The sequence below is a fragment of the Mandrillus leucophaeus genome, unplaced genomic scaffold (genome assembly GCF_000951045.1).
Source record: "Mandrillus leucophaeus isolate KB7577 unplaced genomic scaffold, Mleu.le_1.0 Scaffold838, whole genome shotgun sequence".
NCBI lineage: Eukaryota > Metazoa > Chordata > Mammalia > Primates > Cercopithecidae > Mandrillus > Mandrillus leucophaeus.
Genome location: NW_012109119.1, coordinates 509,789 through 532,672, shown reverse-complemented (window position 1 = coordinate 532,672; position 22,884 = coordinate 509,789). Strand labels below are relative to the sequence as shown.

At 33.6% G+C, this 22,884-nt stretch overlaps 1 protein-coding gene across 1 annotated transcript in view; it reads right to left on the bottom strand.

The window, feature by feature from the left end:
* LOC105530668 (chromosome unknown open reading frame, human C14orf39) overlaps positions 1–22,050 on the bottom strand; it is a 51,811-nt gene extending 29,761 nt beyond the window's left edge. Inside the window, exons 1-13 of the mRNA XM_011968306.1 lie at positions 21,901–22,050; positions 20,984–21,040; positions 20,835–20,891; positions 19,667–19,793; positions 14,288–14,377; positions 10,820–11,007; positions 10,684–10,726; positions 8,799–8,919; positions 7,773–7,864; positions 6,239–6,366; positions 5,038–5,114; positions 391–476; positions 237–295 (exon numbers count right to left, since the gene is read on the bottom strand). Of these exons, the coding sequence (XP_011823696.1) occupies positions 237–295; positions 391–476; positions 5,038–5,114; positions 6,239–6,366; positions 7,773–7,864; positions 8,799–8,919; positions 10,684–10,726; positions 10,820–11,007; positions 14,288–14,377; positions 19,667–19,793; positions 20,835–20,891; positions 20,984–21,032 (1,117 nt within the window). The 5' untranslated portion in view covers positions 21,033–21,040; positions 21,901–22,050. The remainder of the gene's footprint in view (positions 1–236; positions 296–390; positions 477–5,037; positions 5,115–6,238; positions 6,367–7,772; positions 7,865–8,798; positions 8,920–10,683; positions 10,727–10,819; positions 11,008–14,287; positions 14,378–19,666; positions 19,794–20,834; positions 20,892–20,983; positions 21,041–21,900) is intronic.
* Positions 22,051–22,884: the final 834 nt, after the last annotated feature.

The window sequence follows — 22,884 nt, the reverse complement described above, 5'->3', positions numbered from 1 at the left end:
GGTGACAAAATCTCTAAGCATTTGCTTGTCTGTAAAGGGTTTTATTTCTCCTTCACTTAAATATTCTACAATAAAATGTATTTGTTTTATATTTAGGGAAGATGTATTTTAAAGCCTGGCATGCATGATCAGTTAACCAGAGATGCAAATAATGCCAACAATTTATTTGACTAATATAAAAGCCTCATATAATTTGTTACCCCTACTTCTTAGAAAAAAATATAAACAGCAAATACCTTTATCTCCTTTTTCAAACCACTGATTGGAATTTGATCGTTTCTGTGGAGTTAACAATCTAAAATAGAATAAATATAATTTTTGTATTTTTTCTGAGTTGATATCCATAAATTATTTCAGAGGTTAAAGCATTTTCTTATTTTTAAAAGTTACCTGACTTGCATAAACTTTTGTGAACTTTTGATAGCCGTAATATGTGAACATTTTGAATGGTTATCCACAGCAGAGTCATTAAATATCTGAAAGAAAGAAATTAAGCATCTGACTTGGCTATACAAAGCAATAAAAAATTTTTTCCTTGTCATAGCAACTCAGAACTCTCATTTCGTTAGCATTTCATCCTTACCATCATTACCATCATTATCAACATCAACAACTACACACATTAACTGAAACCACTACATACAAAACATTAAGTCAAATGCTGAGAAACAAAAAAGTTTAAGAATTTAATGTTTTTGACTAGTAACGATCTGTAGTAGTATTTCTGTATTTAAGATAAGCCTTTTAAAATTTATACCACCCATATTCATGACTCATTAACTAAATCTTACCAGTTTCTCAACTGATTATCTGATTTCTGTGTCCCTCCATTCTCTATTACCTCTCAAATTTAACACAGGAAAGCAAAACAACAGAGTAAAAGATTAAAAGCTGAAACTTTCCTTTTTATATATATATAAAAAAGCTATTATTCCATTTTAACCTTAAATTGTTTAATATTAATATCTAGCTGGGAGTGGTGACTTATGCCTGTAATCCCAATACTTTCAGGGACTGAGGCCAGAGGATCACTTGAGCACCAGGAGTTCAAGACCAGCCTGTACAACATAGTGAGACCCTATCTCTACAAAACATTTAAAAATTAGCTGAGTTTGGTAGCCTGATGTCCTAGCTACTGGCGATGGGGGGAGCAAGGGTGAGGTTGAGGTGGGACGATCCATCGAGCCCAGGATTTCAAGGCTACAGTGAGCCATGATCACGCCACTACACTCCAACCTGGAAGTGACACAGCAACACTTTTTTCTCAAAAACAAATTGTTTAATATTAATATCTAAACCATTGTTTTATTAATGTTTGTTTCAAGCCTTTTGTCCTCCTTGAATCACTCATTTTAAAGAGTCCTTGCTTTTTGTTATTTGACTCAAAATGAAAATATAGTTTTAACAGAAAAGTTTATCTCATTTATTTTTGCTATAACAGACATTGATCTTAATTCTGTCATCTTTCTGTGCTCTTCAACTGTAAGAAAAGGTGTCAACCTCCTTTAAAGAACAAGTGATGCTACTGTTTTGATGTATGCTTTAAACCAAGCTTGTTCAACCCATGGCCTGCAGGCTGCATGCAGTCCAAAATGGCTCTGACTGTGACCCAATACAAATTTGTAAACTTTCTTAAAACATGAGATTTTTTTCAAGGTTTTATTTTATTTATTTATTTTTTAGTTCATCAGCTATTGTTAGTGTTAGTATATTTTATGTGCGGCCCAATACAATTCTCTTTTTCCAGTGTGGCCCAGGCAAGTCAAAAGACTGGACACACCTGCAAGGAGAATACACGTCTGTATATGTCTCCTGGTACAAATACCTGTACAAATATTTCAAATACTTGTTTCGAGTAGATGTCAAGCAGTAGAACTGCTAACTATATACATTTTTATTTGTAATAAATTTATATTGTGAATCAGTCCTCCAAAGTGGTTGTACCAAATTACACTTCCACTATTCTTGACCTCACTAAATATTACCAAGCAAATATTTTAAGTCTGCTAACCTGATAGGTAAAACCAGACATTTCAATGGTTTAATTTGCATTTCCCTGTACTTCTGGGGTCTGGCATCTTGTTATGTTTAGTGATCCTTTGGCTTTCCCTTTTTATAAACTGCCTTCTTATTTTTTGTCCATTTTTATTATCTCTTTATTAATTTGTAAGAGTTACTATGTACTTCTTTATATAGTATACATTGTGGATACCAATATTTTGCTCATTTTGTTATTGTCTTTTAACTTTGTGTCTTTTGTCACATATAAGTTTTTATTTTTATGTAGTCTGTTGTTCACTTTGTCTTTTTCCTTCACCACATTATTATAATTACTATGTTTTGATAATATTTACAAATGTTTCGGGTGATGGAAATATTCTGGAATTAGAGTGATAATGGTTGCACAACCTTATGATACACTAAAAACCACTAAATCTACACTTTTAAGTGGTAACTTTCATGGTATATGAATTATACCTCAAGGAAAGAAGAAAAATAATGGATATTTTGACATATGGCCATACAGATCCCCCTCTTTATCTTGCAAGTTTTTTAGGGAAGGGCTACCTTTGTGTTTGACTTGTATTTTTTAAATTATAGTAAGTAAAAATAGCAACTTTTTAGAATTCATTGAGATATACTTTTTATTCTAGTAATGGGTCAATTTTGGTTAATATTGCAAATAAAAACTTAATTGTATTCTGTGTATGCTGAGCACAAAGTTTGCTAATTGTGCTATTCAGATTCCCTAAATTCTTATTTATTTTTCACCCATTTGATTTACCTCTGTGGCAGAAACTGCCATTTGCCTGTCCTATCCAAAATCTAATTTCTCCTTGTGTTCTACTTTAAAAAACAAAGAAACAAACAAAAAAACCCTGTTTCCCAACCTCTCCTGCAGATAGAGGTACCCAAGTGACCAAGTTCTGGCCAATGAAATGATATCATAAATTGTTTACGGAGCTTCCGGGAAAAAATCCTTAAAAATGGGGCTGACTCAGCTGGCCCTTCTCCCCTATTTCTTTCCTGCCTGGAAGGCAGATATGATGGCACATTTACATAGTTACCTTCTGACCATGAAGTGACCTAAAGGTAAAAGCATAGCATGAAAAATAGCAGGAAAACAAAACATAGATGAAGCTTGAGAAATAACGACATTGTTGAGATGATGCTATCAGTCCTGAATCTGATAGATGATGCCCAGATGATGCTATCAGTCCTGAATCACCTACTTTAGAATTTTATGGCAAGTAAGAGAAAAATTCATGTTTATCTTGTTTAAGATGCTATCATTTCACTGGTTTGGTTTTATATTGTTTCACATATAGCCAAACTCAACTCCTAAACTCACAATCAGTACTTTTTTTTGAGAGACTATATTAAGCTTCTTGTTTTAACTGTGTATTTAACCATTTATTTGAAAGTCTGTCAAATTCTGCTTTACATATTTTGAAACTTGAAATAATTTAGCACATTGTGGTTTTTATAATTTCTTGGTAAATTGTTCTTTTTAAAAATATGAAATGTATTTACCCCATTAATGCTTTTCACCCTGAACTCTATTTCATACAACATTGTTACATCTGCCTTGTTTTTGTTTGCATTTGCCTGATATATTTTCTTTTTTTTTTCAATTGTGGTTTTTAAAATTTCTTGGTAAATTGTTCTTTTTAAAAATATGAAATATATTTACCCCATTAATGCTTTTCACCCTGAACTCTATTTCATACAACATTGTTACATCTGCCTTGTTTTTGTTTGCATTTGCCTGATATATTTTCTTTTTTTTTCAGTCTCAATGTCAAGTTGTTTCTGCTCTTCTGCTTTAATAGCATATACTTGTATTTTGTTTATATATCCCATAGAAGTAGTTCTGTCTTTTAATGGGGGTTTAACTCAGTCACATTTTTGTGGTTACTAATTTGTTCAGAACTATTTCTGGCACCTTATTCGTTTTCTATTTACAATGCTTTCTAGCTGTTTTATTTTTACCCCCATTACTGTCTTTTGTTGGACTAATTAATTTTGTTTTATCTATTTTATTCTACTTTTTTAAAACTAACACATTCTATTTCTCTTCTGGTGGTTACCCTTAAATGTTTAATATATATGCATAAATTTACATTTTTCCAACAATGTATGGAGTTCATCAGTGTTCATATCTTCTCCCTACCTCTATCCTTAAATAAAAAATAGAACTCTAGTAAACTTATTTTTCTCATTTATTTTTCCACCTTCATCCCATATTGACATTATCTGGAATTTCAGTACCAGATTTAAAAATTTTTTTAAGTTATACATGTTTACACTTGAGTTTCACTAATTACTTTGGTCACCATTACCAGTGTAAGAACAATTATATTTTTCATTGAGGCTTTCCCTTTGGACTATTTTCAGGAAGAATGGGGAAAGATAAAAAAGTGTGCCAGCAGCAGTTAGCTCTCTGGGTGGTATGCTCCTTACTCTTCATGGGCATCAAGAACCACCCAGGGGACCTGCCTATCTCTCTCACCCAAACTTCCATATTCACTGCTTCCACGTGGAGACAGTCATTCCACTGCTGATGCCTGGCCAAAGATACAGTGGATATAAGATGAACAGGGGGTTAAGTAAACTAACTACGACTGAGGTAATGCAACCAATTACCTTACTCATCGTCCATATACCTTTATCTTGTGGAACAGTATCATCCTATGCATGTCCTGGGCAATAATTTACCTCTTCAATCCAATCCTGCTATTTTTCCTTCAGGAACTTCTCACAGTTTTGGGTCTACTATGTACAGGGCTTGGTATTTTAAAATATCTTTTTCTATTATTTTTAGGAATAAGGGGACAAGTTACAGTATACAATCAGAATGCCATATTGAAACACCTTTAAATTTTTTAGACCTTGAGTTTGCACTAATGGCTGATTTAATAAATTTATAACACACACACACACACACACCCGTCTGTGTCTTAAGGGTAGTACATTCATTATTACATTTAATGCAAGCAGGTATTTAATTTATACTACTAAAAAAGAGATACCTACCTGTGTATCATTTTCTTTTTGTCTGAAGTCAATATTGGCAAGCTTTGACTGATTCACAGAACTTTCTTCTTTTACATCTAGATTATTAAACAGTACTACTTTAAATCAACTCTGGAAACAGAATCAAGTATCTTCCCCAACATTTAACCTAAACTTATAATTCAGAAAATCAAATCTACATGAATATTTAGTTTAAATTAAAATATGGAATTATGAAATTATTTTAAAACTCTTAATTCCTTACTATATAATAGCTTTACAATAACTATGAAGATGAAATGACACCAAAGAAGACAGAGTGGTTGAGGAGACAAAGAAACCAGCCAGTGTAGTTAATCTAATATAATATATTAGGTTGGCGCAAAAGTAATCATGGTTTTTACCATTACTTTTTTTTTTTTGAGACGGAGCTTCGCTCTGTCCCCCACGCTGGAGTGCTGTGGCGATCTGGGCTCACTGCAAGCTCCGCCTCCCGGGTTCACGCCATTCTCCTGCCTCAGCCTCCCCAGTAGCTGGGACTACAGGCGCCCGCCACCACGCCCGGCTAGTTTTTTGTATTTTTTTTTGTAGAGACGGGGTTTCACCGTGTTAGCCAGGATGGTCTCGATCTCCTGACCTCGTGATCCGCCCGTCTCGGCCTCCCAAAGTGCTGGGATTACAGGCTTGAGCCACCGCGCCCGGCCTACCATTACTTTTAATGCCAAAACCGTTATGTAACGGCAAATGCCATTAAATTTTAATTAAAAGCAATGACAAAAACTGTGATTACTTTTGCACCAACCTAATAGTTCATTTAATCTGCAGAGCCAGTGAATGAAATTTGACTCAAATATCTCAGTGACTAAGTTACAGATACTATTAGCATAAGTCTTTTACCTAACTAAGTCACACATATTGATAATCAACTCCTCAAATGAAAAATATGTAATTTTTCATCCTCCTCTAATAACTGTGCAACCAGGCCAGACACTGTTTTTGAAAATTATTGTGTGAATAATTCCTTTCTCAAGAGAAAAAAGTTAGGTATAGAAGACATATTTTGTTTGCTCTCAGAAAGATTCAAAGCAGCACTTTCTTGAGTTTATAGGTCCCCAGTATTGTTTTTGCTTACACCGAATGATAAATAAAATTGCTCCCTTTTATTTCTTCTGTGTGTTTGCAAAAAAAAATGATGTTTTTGAATAACAAACAGATATTATACCTGCAATTCTTGGTTCTGAAGAATGCATCTTTATTGGTCTTACTAATTTCTGAGATTCATAAGGAAGAAATAATTGACTGCTTTGAGTTTTATTAAATGCAGGTACATGTTCATCTTTTTCAAAAATTCTAAAGAGAAAGGTGAATTACATTAAATATTAGATAAGTTAAAATTAACATATTTTAAAGCTAGGAGGCATATTTAGATACTATATAATAAAAACTACTCATTTTGCAGATAATAAAACTGAGTTCCGAAGAATTTAATAGACTTGCCCAAAATGACTGAATTACTTAGTAGTGGTGTCAGAGCAAAACCACACTTCCCCTGATTAAGTTCAGTGCTCTTCCCAATATAGTCCACTCTTGTTTTTAAAATATAATAATTGCAAAAGACTTTCTAGACATGTCAAAAACATTTTAAGCCAAAACTTGTAACTACAAATAGCATGCTTCAGATTTCATGGTACTTCAAACTTTAAAAAGACATATTCAGAAATAAATCAACCAACATGAATACAGAAATTGTTAAAACAGTATTATAATCATAAATGGGTCTTTTAAGTTTTTTACTGAAGGAATAGTTTTCACTAAATTTTACCTAAATCAAAGAAATAGAATAAACACTGTCAGAATACATATTGAGTTAAAAATGACTAAATATTCATATGTTTCTGTCAATATATGGAATTTTTCTTAAAGGCGGTCAATAAAGTAAAATTCTGTCTATTTACCTATTTTTTCAATTAACTTCATTATAAAATTAAAGACATGCTTGCATTGAATGTGGTACATGGGAGTGGAGGAATCGAGAAAATAACACATCCAAAAAAGTAGGATCAGGGAAATTAACCTGACAGAAGAGTATGTTGAAAAATCAGATTAAGGGCCATGGAACTTGAGGAAAGGAGTTTTAGAAGAATGAAAAAGGATTAAGTAGGAGGGAAAAGTAAAAGTTGATCAGAAACAGCAATAGTAATACATCTATTTTTCTGTCATATGGTAACAGGCAGATCCCATCTTTTTTTTTTTTTTTTGCCTCTATAACTGATCTCTATTCTATCACCATTAAAACAAAAGACAAGGAAATACGATGTCACACATTTAGCAGCATGCTTTGACTCATCTTCACTCTATAGCAAGGGAAGAACTGGTCAAGGTGGACAAGGTGATAAAAAAGTAAATACCTTGCTATTCCCACTATTGTTTCTGTTTTAATCCTATTGCTGGCCCATCATGGAAAACACTGGATGACTTATACAACTGACAGGTTCTAGAACAGCAGATTTGCTGCTGCTACTCTATTTCTCTTTACATATTATCCTCAGCCTTACTAAATAACAAGCAGATTTTAGTACTAGTTCATAATATTTAAGTTAATAATATTTTTCATAAGAAATTAATAGAAAATAGCCTGCACAACAAAATTTACCAATACTGTGTAAATATTAGTGGTTTGGGATGGAATATAGAATCAAACTTTTAGATGCAAAATATCTGTTCACATAAAATCTAATTTTAAAGGTTACCTATACCTTTCTTTCAGTTCTTTTCTGTTTTCTACATTTTTGTTCTTTTCTTCCAGAGTTTCTGAAAGAGCCTTAGTTTCATAATGCCTAGATATCTGCTAAAAAGACAAATGGGAATGCAAAACAAAATAATTACTTGCAAAGCAGTAAAAAAGATATGCTTTATCTTATGTTTTTCTATATAATCATAAGATTCATATTTTTGATAGTATCTACTATCGTCTATTTACAGTTATTAAAACAAAAACAAAATTAACAATAAATCGCACCCCTTTAACTCTTCCTTACAATTCCACTGGCAAATGTAGATTTTAACGAACTCCAATCTTTTTAAAAACAGATAGTCATAAGCAAAGTAGACATTGATTCCTTACATAAGGACACAGTTACCATATATTTTAAAGGAAATGGCATCTACTTTCTTCTGTTTACTAAAATGATATTACTGTTATTTAGTACCTCATAGTTAATGAATGACAAGAATACAATATTTAACAGAATTTTCAAACATTTGGAAAATAAGGTATTCAAATTTTTCTCAGAATTTGGAAGCGACTTTGATGGGTTATCATACCTATGTAAATAAAAGCCACAATTTCGTGGATGGCATCCAAACGTATCCAAGAAAAAAAAATTTTTTTTTTAGACGGAAAAGGCTACACTAGTTCTAGCCTAGCTCGCTAAAGATTATAGTCATGTATTTTTCAATTCTTTATTTACTACCTTTTAAAAAAACCCTGGCGTAGGTCTTTTAATGCCTTTAAAATCCTGTTATTATGCTGCATCTTATTCCTTCCTCATGTTCTCTCCTCAGACCTCAAAGAAAGCTAAACTATTCCCCAAAACTCAGTTTAATATATTCAGTACCTAAAATACATTTTGGCTCCAAAGGTAATCTGAAGCAAATAAATTATCTTAAACCTTTCTCCATATCAGGCTGTCGTAAAAATAGCTCTTCTAAAACTGTCAACTAACATACCACTATATTTATACATTAATACACATATTAGAAATATATAACAAAATATATACCTGGTTTAAATAATTAATTTCTATTTCCATTTCATCTACTTCTTTCTTCAATTCAGATGAACTTTTGGTAAAATTGCTGGCATTTTTAAGAATATCTTGTGTTTTACATCTCAAATTAACACTTCTTAAGTTAAGGAACTATGTCATGTAAGTAAATTTTAAATTTATAATATATATACCATATCAGAAATGATTATGTGACATCATTTATATGTACGTTCCATATAAACAGTAAACAATATTAAAAACAGTATCTGAAAACAGGAGAATAACATAAACATTTGGCAGACTAACAAAGATAATTTATTGTTTATGTTATATATTGAGCTTAAAAATAACATTTAATACAAAATATTTGTTAGGATTATTTCAGTTAAGTATTTTCACAGGGTAGTCTTTTTTTTTTTTTTTTTCCTTTTTAAATCAAAGTTCATTGTGTCACTTGCCATAACTAATAAAACATAATTCAGGCCCAAATTTAACTTCTTATGTGCTTCCATTATTTATTTGTTCAAAGACAATATTATACCCATTTCAAGCCAACAACAGTATGCTGGACAAAAACAAAATCGACCAAATTTCCCTTTTCTTGCTCTGTAAGGCTCATCAGTGTACCCTACAGAACTCAAAAGAGAGGCAGATCTTCAATTTGGACTTTCTACTTGAGCTGGATTTGTGCCCAATTTCAAGTAAAAAATCCTCAGCTATTAATAGACATTCCACATGGTTCTTAGCTAATACAATGTCCTAAATTACAATCCATTTAGGAGAATTTGAAAATGATAGAATAGTGACAGTTAACAAGAATTCCAGAGAAAATTAATCAGGGCTTTCCTATTCTGCCTTAAAATATGTATGATTTATAAGATAGAATATAAAATTTCAGGTGAATCATGATTTATAAGTCTATTGTTATCAAGTTTCCATTAAAATGTTAGATACAGATAATTAAATCCTAATCTTCAAATCTTCCCACCTCCATTCACCTCTTCCTGTTTGTCATGCAACCTTGTATCTCATCCCATTCCACATCCAACTCCCTAAACCCTTGCTATACCTTCCGCATCTACGAACTTTTGCCCCTTCCCACTGAAAAGTTAAAGCACAAATGGGCAGCAAATGAACAGCAAAAAATCGAAGAGACTAAAACCAAAACATGGAAAAAGCTAGCAGCAGAGGAGTTAAAAGGATGGTTTAGAATGAAGCAGACAGAAAGGAAGGTAGAATGCAGGGATAAAGAAGACTTAGTACAAATAGTGGAGTTATAATCTGACAGGAAAGCATATGAAGGATTGCGGAGGTTGAAAGAGGATTAAAGTTTCAAGTTCATCATCAGGGAAGAGCTCTCTGACGAACAGGTGAGACTTAGACCAATTAAGAATTACTTAGGCATCTATTACAGTGGCACTGTATTAGAATTATTTGTTTACATGTCTGTCTTCCCTACTAAACTCTGAGCTCCTTGGAAGAGAGCTCTGTATCATCTTCAGTATTGCCTGGCACAAGGTAGGTTTCCAATGACAGATGAATGAATAAATGTAACTCACCTCCTTTGCACCTTCCATTCTAACAAGTAATAATCAAGGAATTTAACTGGAATTTTCTTTGGTAAGACAGACCAATATGACATTTTCAAGGTTTGGTTCCTAAGATACACCACTTAAACCCAAATACATATGCCATTTTATTCTTACCAAAGTTGCTTGCTTCTGATCACATGAATATACATGAAAATGAATCCAAGATGACCTTTAAAATGACTTTTAAAATCTTTTAATTAAACACAAAACAAATCCGTGTTATTCTCACAAAGGAAACACACTAAGAAAATACAAAACAACACTTATCTAATAAAAATTGTAAGTACAAATACTATTGTGGATACATGTTTAATGTCCATTTAATAAGTGATGGAAAGGGAGCAGGCACTGAAAAACAAAGTCATAGCATAAGCTGATTTATTATCTTCTTTTTGTTACAAAGATACCATAATTAAAACAAAATGATAAAAATATTAATACCTTGAAATTTCATAAAAATTGTTTCATTCATTTTTAATTGTTCAGTACATGCCAACACTCTGCTTTGAATTTCTTCATGTTCTCTTTTCTTCTCATAATATTCACATGAAAAGGGTGTTTCTGAGTATTTTAGTTGGTATTGCTTCAAAACTTCTTTATATTGACATATATAATCATGATACATTTCTCTGTTAAAAGAAATTATGTCTATGTAACAACAATAGATCTAAAAGCTTTGCAAATAGACTGTTAAAGTCTATTAAATTAGGCATAAAAGGCAAATCAAATGTCTTCTTTTTCTTGCTTCCCTCAATATTGCCTGTCCTTCAGACTTTCCTTAACTCCACCACACTTCTCAACTTGACTCTTTTTCTTCATTATCTGAGTTATTCACTTCCTAATTCTATTCAATTTAACTCCTACTCCCATCATTTTAATGATGCTATTCTTCCCAAGGTCACCAATGATCAAATTTGTCCAACTGAATGATTTCTTTTTAGTACTGCTCTTAATTAACACTGCAGAACCTGGTTCTTCTGATCACTTACTCCTAGTAGAACCTCTATCTCCCCTGGCTTCTGAGTCTCTACTCTCCCCAGCTCAGCTACTTCTATAACCATATATTTTTAATCTTCAATTTTCATTAGCTAAAATTACCACATGAAGTCATGTTCTATGTGTTAGAACTCTGGTTCACCATCATGTATACCCCATAACTATTTTATGAAGAAAATTTTATCACGGTTTAGAAGAACTCCTCTGGTCCAGCTCCAGTAGTAGTGGCCGCTCATCTACTTAGGCACAAATCTTAAATGAGACAGTTAATTCTTGCAAAAGGACATTAACCTTTTTTTCTTATTTGACCTGTGCTCGATTCTACAAGAATCAAAATTACAATGGCCTATGGGCCAAATCTAATCTGTCACCTATTTTTGTACAGCCTATGAACTATGAATGATTTTTACATGTTTCAATGATTGAAAAAAATCAAAAGTTTATTCCATGACACATTAAAATTATATGAAATTTCAACTTCAGTGTCCATAAATAAAGTTTTATTAGATTATAGCTCATTTATTTACATATTATCTGAAATTCTCTGGTGCCATAATAGTAGAGTTGAGTAGTCATGACAGATGTTGGCCCACTAAGGTTAAAATATTAATACTTACTATCTGGTCCTTTACCAAAAAAGTTTGCCAACTCTAATCAACAACATTGAAAATGTTAAATCCAGTTCTTTATAGAAAATATATTCTTAAATCTTCTTTTCGCCCAATTCTTATCAAATGCTTAGTTTCAAAAAAAATCATAGAAAAATTTTTGAAAATATATGGTTCTTACATTCCTCAAGATTTTGTCATTTCTTGGATCAAAGTATACTCTATGGGGGAGTTTCTTAAAAAATACTCTGATTATCTCACCTTAGCAGATTAGGGAAGAACAAGTCTTCAAAAACTGCACACATGAGAAGAAAAGTAAGGATAACAGCCCTGTGCTGGTGAGCAGGTCTGAATCTTAAGAAAGTTTTAATTTCTTAATATTACTAAACTGTCCCCTTTAGCAAGAAAAAGCAGTTCAGCCCTAAACAAGCTCCTATTCCTCTAAATGCATACTTGCTAATTAAGACCCACTTACTATTTAATAGCTTGGGAAAAATGGTACAGGGAAGAAATACCTATAAGAAAATTAAGCCTGGGTCACCAGTTCCAGGTGAGAGGAACATACCACATCCACCCTATTCATACTGTATATTCATGCTCACTCTTCTAACATACTCCATATAGAAACTCCGGCAGAGCCTAGCATAGCTATGTCATAGTTAAAGAAGAGCCATTATTATCTCATCCGTGCCAGCAATACTATTTTTCATGAACGACTTGAACAGGGATGGGAGATTAGGAGAAACAAGCAACTGGTGCCTCTACTTCCTCCATTATCCACGAAACCAACAAATGAGTTATTTTCCATTTATAAATGCCTGGTACTGAATCATCAATTCAATTAAGCTACGTGGCTGGTTTAAGAAACAGACAACTGTTTTCACTTTAATACCTTCAGTTAGCTCACAGAAGTCCTCTATAACAAACACCGTGAGAGAAGTACATATTTTAACCGGTTTGCTTTAGCCTCTTACAGAATCATTTTTAAGAATTAATGTTTTATAGTCATGACTTACATTGATAAATGTTATAAGAAGCAGTTATATATATTGTGTTTGGGGTTGGGGGCGGTCACTGAAATACATTGCACAATTTCCCCTTTAGAGGACCCAGGGGAGAAATTTCTCTCAAGCCTCAGGAGAAGCCTCTACTTACCCTAAGCAATTGAGCTGTTTTTTTAAATGAATATTATGAATCCCAAACTGATTATATTTCCACAATGCCTTGACTACTAGGAATTTGAAAGCTTAATTCCTGCCTGTATCTAACAAATGTGTGGGATACACAGCATGAATTTCTAACTTCATCAAAACCTTCAATTTCCTATATTTTCCTTACTTCTCTGTAGCCTTGATTTTTAATCTAGTTTCTTTAAACACTATCCTTTGAAGATGATTATTTAGTCAAATCATCGAAAATCCTTTTTTAAATGAAGCAGGATGTATAAATGACAACACAGGTCTCCTTCAGTGATCCCACCCTCTGTCTACCCTCTAGATGATGGTGTACTCCAGCTTTCTCCTCTTTTTGCTCCATATATTTCCATGGGCAATCTCATGTATTTCCATAATTTCAAAATGAAGTCCATATCTATAACTTTAGTCCCTGCCTTTTCTTAAGACTTGTCTTTGAATATATAGAGTATTGCATTCTAGATTTTGCACATATGTTTTTAGTTACAATATAAAAATACATACTGCTCTCATCCAATTATACTAAAAATAAAAACATTTCAATGTTTTATATTAAGTGAAATTTTAATGCTATATAATGTGTTCAAAGTCTCTTGCCTTGTTTCATTACATTCACTAATTACATTTAATCCCCAAGACAATGTGATTATACATATAATAAATTCATACAATTATTGGTGTTTCTCTATTAGAATATAACCACTCCATTAAATCAGCAGTCTAAGATATATAAGTTTGATATAAAATATCCTTCAAAAATCAGTATCCCAAATTTGTAATAAGCTAATTCTATAGTTAACTATTCCCCCAGATGTTTGCCTAAACAGTTCACTCATAAAGACCATTAATTGATGGACTCTGCTATAATAATTGCTACTGAGAAAGAGTTTATATCTAAGGCCATATCTAAATATATCTAGGGTCAGAGAGAGCTTTACAACAAGTAGGTAGAACCTTCCACTGCACCCAAGCAGTCCAAAATACTACATTTACTTAAAATCAAAAACTCCTTCATAGTACAAAATGTCTACATTTTTCAATTGACATTCTTACACACCATGTCCTAGTAATACAAACTTATAGAATTGATAAACTTAATATATGTATTATACTTGTCTTTTTCAGTAGTTTCTTGATAAATAGTAAGTTGATCCTGCATATAATCTTCATGTTTATGAAAAACATCACATGTTGGCTTCCAGCTATAGAAAAAAATATATTTGTAATTAGCAACATGGAATGATAAACAAATTGACAGAGATAATTAAAAAATGAACATAATCATTTGAAGAGAAATGAATCTTTCTCTTCCTGGAGAAAACAAGCTTATATCAAGAAAAGTATTTCCATCTCATATCACTCCCACTACCTCCATTTGTGGACTATTATACTCAAATATCAATATTCATGAATTTTTATATTAAACTTGTTTTTGAACCATTACTAGGGAAAGAGCAAATGTGACATGGCTGGATTGTGTATTGCTATGGCATTTCTATTATACACTTTATAACACTCCAATATCAGCCTTTCTCTCTCATCACATTTCTAAGATTTTGGCCAAAAAAATTCTTTTGGAGTAAGCATTCAAAGAACTAGAATAAGGACTAAAGAGAGGCTTTTTGCTCCTTTAACACTTAGAAAACAGGTGTCACATCATCCTGAGTAACAAAAAAAGATAAACCAGAGCAAACGAATTATAAAATCAGACAATACGAATATAACAAATATTCCCTTATACATTTTTATTATGTAACTTGAAAGAATATTACCAATACAAAAATCTAAAATGAATATATATCATGGTGGCTTCCAGTCTAAGTATTGTTCAAATATTTCCCTTTTTTCTAACATTTTTTTCAGATTCAAAAAGTATACATGCCCAATTTGGAAGCACAGAAAAGTATATGTAAGACAATAACTATTAATCATGTTCTCAATATTGAATAATGACTACTATTATTGTTTTAATAAATTGTTTCTACATGTTACTAAAATGATACATTTTAACATCATTGAGATCTTACCCTCTTTTTATCACTTAGTAACAGAACTTGTACCTAAATATTTGTCTGATATTCTGATCATTTCCTGAGAAAATATTCTCCAAAATGAAATTAGAAGGTCAAAAATTATACATACATATATTCCCAATATTTTAAAATATCATAAATACTCATGGTTGTAAAGATAGCAACACTAGACACTGGAAACTAGTATGGGGGGAGAGGTGAAAAACTATTGAGTACTATGCTTATTACCTGGGTGATGGGATCAGTCATACCCCAAACCTCAGCATCACACAATATACCTATCTCATAAACTTGCACATATGCCCCCGAATCTAAAATAAAAATCGGAATTATTTTAAAATTCCATAAAACTACATGTTCATTGAGAAGGTATTCACTATAGGCCTTTTGATGTACATCCTTCCAGACTTTTTGTAATTATATATAAATATACAATTACTAAATTGGCTTAATATTATGAATATTGTTATTTAACCTGCTTTGACCAATTCGTAATTTTAAAAAGCAAGTTGGAGACCTTGCTTTTTAAAAGACTTCCTTTACTGTTAACATCTTCCCATGTCAACAAATATACGCCTATATCACAATTTTATTGGCTGCCTAGCGTTCATTCACATGGATACACCAAAACTCATTTAACCAGTTCCCTAATGCTGAACATTAGAGTTGCTCCTAATATTTTCCTATCATTACAAAAAGACTGAAATAGAACTCAACTCAATAGAAAAAATAAATAAATAACCTGATATTTTAAATGGGCAAAGGATCTGAATAGACATTTCTCAAAGAGATACAAATGGCCAACAGACATATGAAAAAATGCTCAATACCTCTAATCATCTGGGGAATTCAAATTAAAACCAAAAATAAGAAATTACCTCACACCTGTTAGAATGGCTACTATCAAAAAGATGAATAAGGCTGGGTGTGGTGGCCCACACCTGTAATCCCATTACTTTGGGAGGGTGAGGTAGGCGGATCACCTGAGGTCAGGAGTTCAAGACCAGCCTGGCCAACATGTGAAACCCTGTCTCTACTAACAATACAAAAAGTAGCTGGGCATGGTTGCGCATGCCTGTAATCCCAGCTACTCAGGAGGCTGAGACAGGAGAATCGCTTGAACCCGGGAGGTGGAGGGTAGAGGTCGCAGTGAGCCAAGATTGTGCCATTGCACTCCTGCCTGGGTGACAACAGTGAAACTCCATCTCAAAAAATAAAAAAGGTGAATAACAACAAGTTTTGGGGAGGATGTGGAGAAAAGGAAACTCTTGGACACTGTTGGTGGAAGTGTAAATTAGTACAGCTACTTCAGAAAATAGTATGGCAGGTCCTCAAAAAACTAAAAGTAGAATTACCATATGATCCAGCCATCTCACTTTTGAGTATTTGTTCAAAGGGAATGAAATCAGTACATCAAAGAGATATCTGCCCTCCCATATTCATTTTAGCATTATTCATAATATCAACATATGGAAGCAACCTAAGTGTCCCACAAGAGATGATGGATAATGAAAGTGTGGCATAGATACACAATAAAATACCATACAGCCTGAAAAAAAGTAGGAAATTCCGTCATTCAAGACAACATACATGGAACTAAAGGATCTTATGCTAAGTGAAATAAGCCAGGCAGGTAATGGCAAATACTGTATGATCTCACTTATATGTAGAATCTAAAAAAGTCAATCTCATATAAACAGAGAGTAGAAAGGTGGTTACCAGAGGTGGGGCTGAGGTAAAGAAAAAATGGGGAAAGGGAAAATGTTGATCAAAGAACGCAAAGTTTAAGTTGGAGTGGAAGAAAAAAAATTAGTGATCTACTGCACTGTATAGTGACTACAGTTAAATAATATATATTTCAAAAGTGCTAGAAAAATAGCTTTTTAACATTCTCATCACAAAAAAAAATAAGTTGGTAAGGTGATGAATATCTTAATTAGCTTGATTCTTTCGACAATGTATACACAGATCAAAACATCACATTGTACCTCCTAAACATACATAATTTTCAATTAAAAATAAATTTTAAAAATGTTCTGTGTATGGAAAAAAAGACTGACATAAACATTTGGTTGTACATTACATCTTTGAGAGGATCTCTAGTTCCTTATGAAAAATTCTCAGAAATTGAATCACTTAATCAAAAATTATGTTTGGGCCAGACGCGGTGGCTGACATGTATAATCCCAGCACTTTCGGGGGCCAAAGTGGGAGGATCACTCGAGTCCAGGAGTTCAAGACCAGCCTGGGCAACACAGTGAAACTCCATCTCTATTTCTTAAAAAATCATGCTTAGTTTTAAAGCTTTTAAAAATATATACTGGCATGTCATCTAAAAGATTTATACTACTGTACACTCCTACGGTGTATGAGAGTTGATATTCTTATTTCTTGCCAGTGCCAGGTTTTTTTTTTTTAATTCTCAGCAAAACTCAGAGGCAAAAATAATAGCATTTAATTATCGCTTTAATTTAGATTATTTCTGTTAGTAAGATTGAGCATTTCTGCACGTGTTAGACTTGTGTATTTTTTTCATTTTGGTATTTACCCGTTTACCTTCTTTGCTCATTTTTCTAATAGTACTTTTGCTTTTTCTTATTATTTCTACAAGTATTTTATGTTTTTAAACAATCCTTATTTGACACTTTTCCTAGCTTATCCTTTTGTCTTTCACATCATTATAGGGTATTTTTCTCTTTAATTTGTGTGCAGTCATATTTATCCATCATTTCCTATGTGGTTTCTGATTTTGGTGACATATTTAGAAAGACCTTCCTCTCTCAAAGATTATATAGCACTTTTATTTTTCTAGTACTTTCACAGATTCATATTTCACATTTAAATCTCATAACCAGTATGCTGAAATCATGTACTGGAGGTATTCATGAATTTAGACATATTAAAATCAACAGATCCTACCGACCCTCCTCAGACCCAGCAGAAATTAAGCTTTTACAAAGTACGACATATCTAGGACACGGTAGATTCTAAGGGGAAACTATTAGTACTTTTCCACAACCCAATGCAGCTAATTGAGGAAAACCACTGGTAAAATCTACTACAATAAAACCCAAATAAAAATAAAAGAAAATGGTCAACAACATGTAAGTTTTGGCTGATCAGATTACCAAAATATTTAAACACTGACAATTCCAATGTTGGCAAGAGTATGAGGAAATAGGAACTCTCCTACATTGTTTTTTAATAATTCATTTTCTATTTATAAAAGTAACAATCTTTATAATAAGTCAATCAATGTGTCACTGCATAAAATTTTGTTCTCATACATTGTTGGTGGGAGCATAAATTGGTATAAACTTTTTGGAGAGCAGTTTGGTATTATCCACCCAATGTTTAAATGTGCATACTCTTTAGCAATTTCACTTCTAGGAGCCCATTCCATAGCATCAGATCTCTATATGTAGAAGTATATCTGTACATGACTGGAAATAACCTAAATTTCCATTAATAGGGGAATGGCTAAATAACAGGCTACATCAATACCATAAATACCATGCAGCTGTTAAAAAGAATGAAATATACATTCAATTACATGCATAGTACGAATTGCATTACATATTGTTAAATGTTAAAAAGCAAGTTGCAGAATGAAGTGATTCCATTTTTGTAAAAAGGAAAGATACCTATATAAACAGGGTTGTGTGTGTGTGTATGTGGGGTGTGTAATAATGATGTTAACTATTCAAGGTCTAAAAGAATGTGAGTGATTACCTACGCAGAGGATGATAGAGTAGGGGATGGGAACTGCAAGCAGGGAAAAGCTATTCACACCATATATATGTATATTGCTTGAATCTTTGTACTAAGTATATATTACTTTTATAATTTCTTAAAACCAGTGGGAAAAAAGTAATGGGGGAAAACCCAAAAAGGCTTATTAAAATTTTGAATAACAAAATATTTCAAAACAAATATGATCCTAAAGTACAGCACTTATTACAATATCCATATAAAAGTACAGAAAATTTATATTTGTAATAAGTCTTTGTTCTTTTTATGCCTTTGTTTCAAAATGTTTGTCTTCTACTAGAGTTAACTAGTAGAATCCAGAACCTGAAGCCATGTTGAAAGAATTCTTAACAAATATGTTTATTTTGAAAAACTTTAGGCTGTATTCCCTCACACAAAAATAAGATCTTGAAAATTCAAAAATGGAAATCGTTTCAAATTTATCTAATAGGAATTTTATATACTGAGCTTATTCAAAAGTCTATAGTTAGATTAACTGGATCTGAATTAGTGAGATCTTATAGCTGTTTAGTTCTATTTCTCTTTTGATCCTCCTGTAATCCCTTTACATAGTGGCATAACAAGGAACATTAAAATTTGATTCATTAGCTAATATAGAATACTACTTTGAAGCAAGTATCTTCAACTATAAGCTCAAAAACCCTGAATAAAACAATGTAATGAAAATTGATTCTTTCAAATACTCACTTTCTACAGTCGTCTTTAATCTCCTCACTATGTTTACAGTAATGATCAATTTCCTCATCTGTTGTATTTATAGTTTCATGTATCCTACAAATAGTTACTTTGTTTTCCTTAATATCTTCACAACATTCTAGAAAGAGGAAATATTTTCTTAACGCAGAAATCATAAATTCAAAATAAACAAATAGTACAAAAAATGGGTATGGCAGCTTACCTAAAAGGAAGAGAGCCAGAGAATGGAGAGGAAATGAGGCTTGAGATGGGTGGAACCGTATACTAAAATGCAGAGAACCAGGGCCAGGCCTGATCCTAGAGCCAGAAGCTAAGAAGGATTTCAGTTGGGATTGAGAAATAAATGTCCCTTGTACCTCATCTTTAACATAAGAGGGCTAGATTCAGTGATATCTAAGGTCAATCGTATCTTAAGATGCTATGAATTCGTGCAAACATTTACTCATTAATGATACTAACACAAGCCTTCTGTTTCTGAAAAATGTGAAATTTCTATTCATCAACTCTATGTCAATTAATTATTAAACTCACTTATCTTTGTTACTAGTGATTAAATAAGATAAAATGGACATAATTTCTTGAAAAGATTAAAATAAATTCTTAATATGCTGTGTTTTTTTGATTGCAGAAAAGATAACTAAACTCGACCTTTTCAGAACGATTAAGAAATTTAGAACTCTATTTTTTATGGTTGTTTTGTCGGATCTTAAAATACTATACAGTATTTGTGTGACTTGCCTTGCTATTTCTCTGATAACATTATTTTTCAGAATTATTATTCCTGAAAATGTGGCATCTATCAATTTTGATCCCTGATTTCTGGTGGTTTCTATAAAGATAAAAAAATTTCACTCAACTATTTGAAATAACTTGTTACTAGAGAAAAATAACATCTTTTCAACTGCACCTAAGGGGTCATTTCTACTTAAGACAAAATTCTTCACAAAATAATTAAATGCTGAATATAGAAGTTTATTATCAAACAACTATAGTTAAGTCACATCTATTTTGTCTAGGGTAAACAGTTTATTTGTCGCTAGAGAGAACTGACACAAAAGTTATAACGCCAACAATAAGTTGCCCTAAACAGGGCAATTGTATATTATGTGCCATAAGGAATTAAAAGACTAAAATATCTCGATCATGCAAAGCTACTTACTATTAATTCTTTGAATCATCTCTTCTTTAGTACTTATGTCTTGCTCATACTGGAAGACTAAAATAAACAACTCTCTTGTGACTTCAATTCATTGTTAAAATACCAAAGCCTCATACAAAAAGCTACCTATTTTTTCACTTTATACCTACCAAATTCTAGCAAAAGTCTGTCCAAACTGACAAACAGGCTGTCATTCATCTTGGATACTATATTAAATGGAAAAAAAAATTATAAGGAAAGATTTTAAGTCATATGCAAAACAGGATATATTTGGTAACGACCTTTTCAATATAGCATTCTTCACAGGAACATGTGGGCGGAGCCAGAACTAGAAGGAGAGAGGCCCCCTGAGCCCATGGCGACTTTTCCAGTCCCTTCCTGGGCCAAGCCCAACGAGCGCTTCAGAAATCGTTGTTGAGTCGGCGCATGACTTGAAGCTTTGGGGATGGGGTGGGAGGCACCCGCATAACCGCTTATGCGTGGGACTGCAACAAGCGTCCGGATCTTCTAGGGTTCACGGACACCCAGATTTCTCCACAGGATATGCCCTTTAAAATAAACGTTCTGAATATGTCCCTTGGTGGCGTGTGTACAACCACGTGTAGCAAAATTCTAACGAAAGCCCTTTCCCAACAGCCGGGTAAACCTAGAGAAACAGTGTGATTTCGCACTTATAAATTTACCAAGGAGAATCAAAAAAGTGGAGTTTTTCATAGGACTGCCAATTCGCATTACAGCATACGGCTGAGGCGGGGTTCGTGTCTACCGTTCCCCTCAGAGCCCAGGGGCCACAGCCTGCGCGCTTCGCGGTGGGAGCCCGCCGGCCGACTCCCACCCTCACAGCCTCCTGTCCTGGCTTCCCCTCGCCCGAGGCCGCAACACCGCATCCCCCCACCCATCCCCGGCCGCGCCCACAGCCTCGGGCCGCACCAACCCCTGAGAAAAGGCGACACTGGTGGTTCTGAGGGGCAGGGCCAGCCAGCCTCCTCCCACCCACTCACATGCTCCCCTTCAGAGTCGCCGGCCCAGGGAAAAACTGACACACACAGCTCCCTTCCCCACGCACCTAAACAGCCCCTCTGGACCCAAACGCCCACACCCTCCCTCCCTGGGGGTCCCAAACTCCACTCAGGATGGGGACACCACAGCTGATCCTGACTCCAAACGGCCGGAGCCTTGGTCTGGCCTCCCTCAGCCCCGCCCCCACGCCCCTGGTGCCAGCCCTAAGAGACCCCGCGGAGCACGCCGCGGGATCTGCAGATCGCGCTGAAGAGCGGCGAGATCGCGCTTTGGACGAGACCTGAGTGGCTGCAACCGTTCTTTCTTCGCGGGTGGAAGCGCGGAGCAAGCCCCGTAAAACCCCAGAAGTGGGTGCTGAAGTCAGGGGACCCTCAAAGAAGTAGGGACCTGTCAGGGACTCTCTTGTTTTCTTGAAGACTAGTGTTTTTAAAAGCCTATTTATTCCTCTTGTAACAAGTTTTTAAAAATATTTTGGAGTACAGCAATAAAATTGATATTAACTTTAACGAGACAGTAAAAAGTACTCGATTCAATAATCAAAATTCAATTCTGAATTCAGCATTTTTCAAAACATCTTAAAAAGCAAGCACAATTCAAATACATATTAGTTGAATGGACGTTTTGAGACTGACTCATTTGCTCAGTTTCAAATAAAGCACATTTTCTGTCCAAAATGCTGTCTTTAGGTAATTTATGCTCTTAGGTTTTGTCTGCCTATCCAACGTGAAATAAAGAGTGTAAACGAAATCATTTAAGCAGTTCAGTCCTCCAAAGTGCCTCAATCCATTGTATATTTCTGGTAGAAATGTTTTTAATCCTAAATGATCTCAATAATTGTCTCAAGTCACCAAAACCTAAGCTGTTTCACAGAATATTTAAGTGAAAAAGAAGGTTTCAGAAGTTTTTCTTGCTTAATTGCCTCAGATCAGATACGCATAACCAGTTTTATTATACTGTGCTGTCATATGGCTCACTAGTTGGTATTAATATGCATCAAAACTAACATACGTTTTGATAATGTAAGAATTTA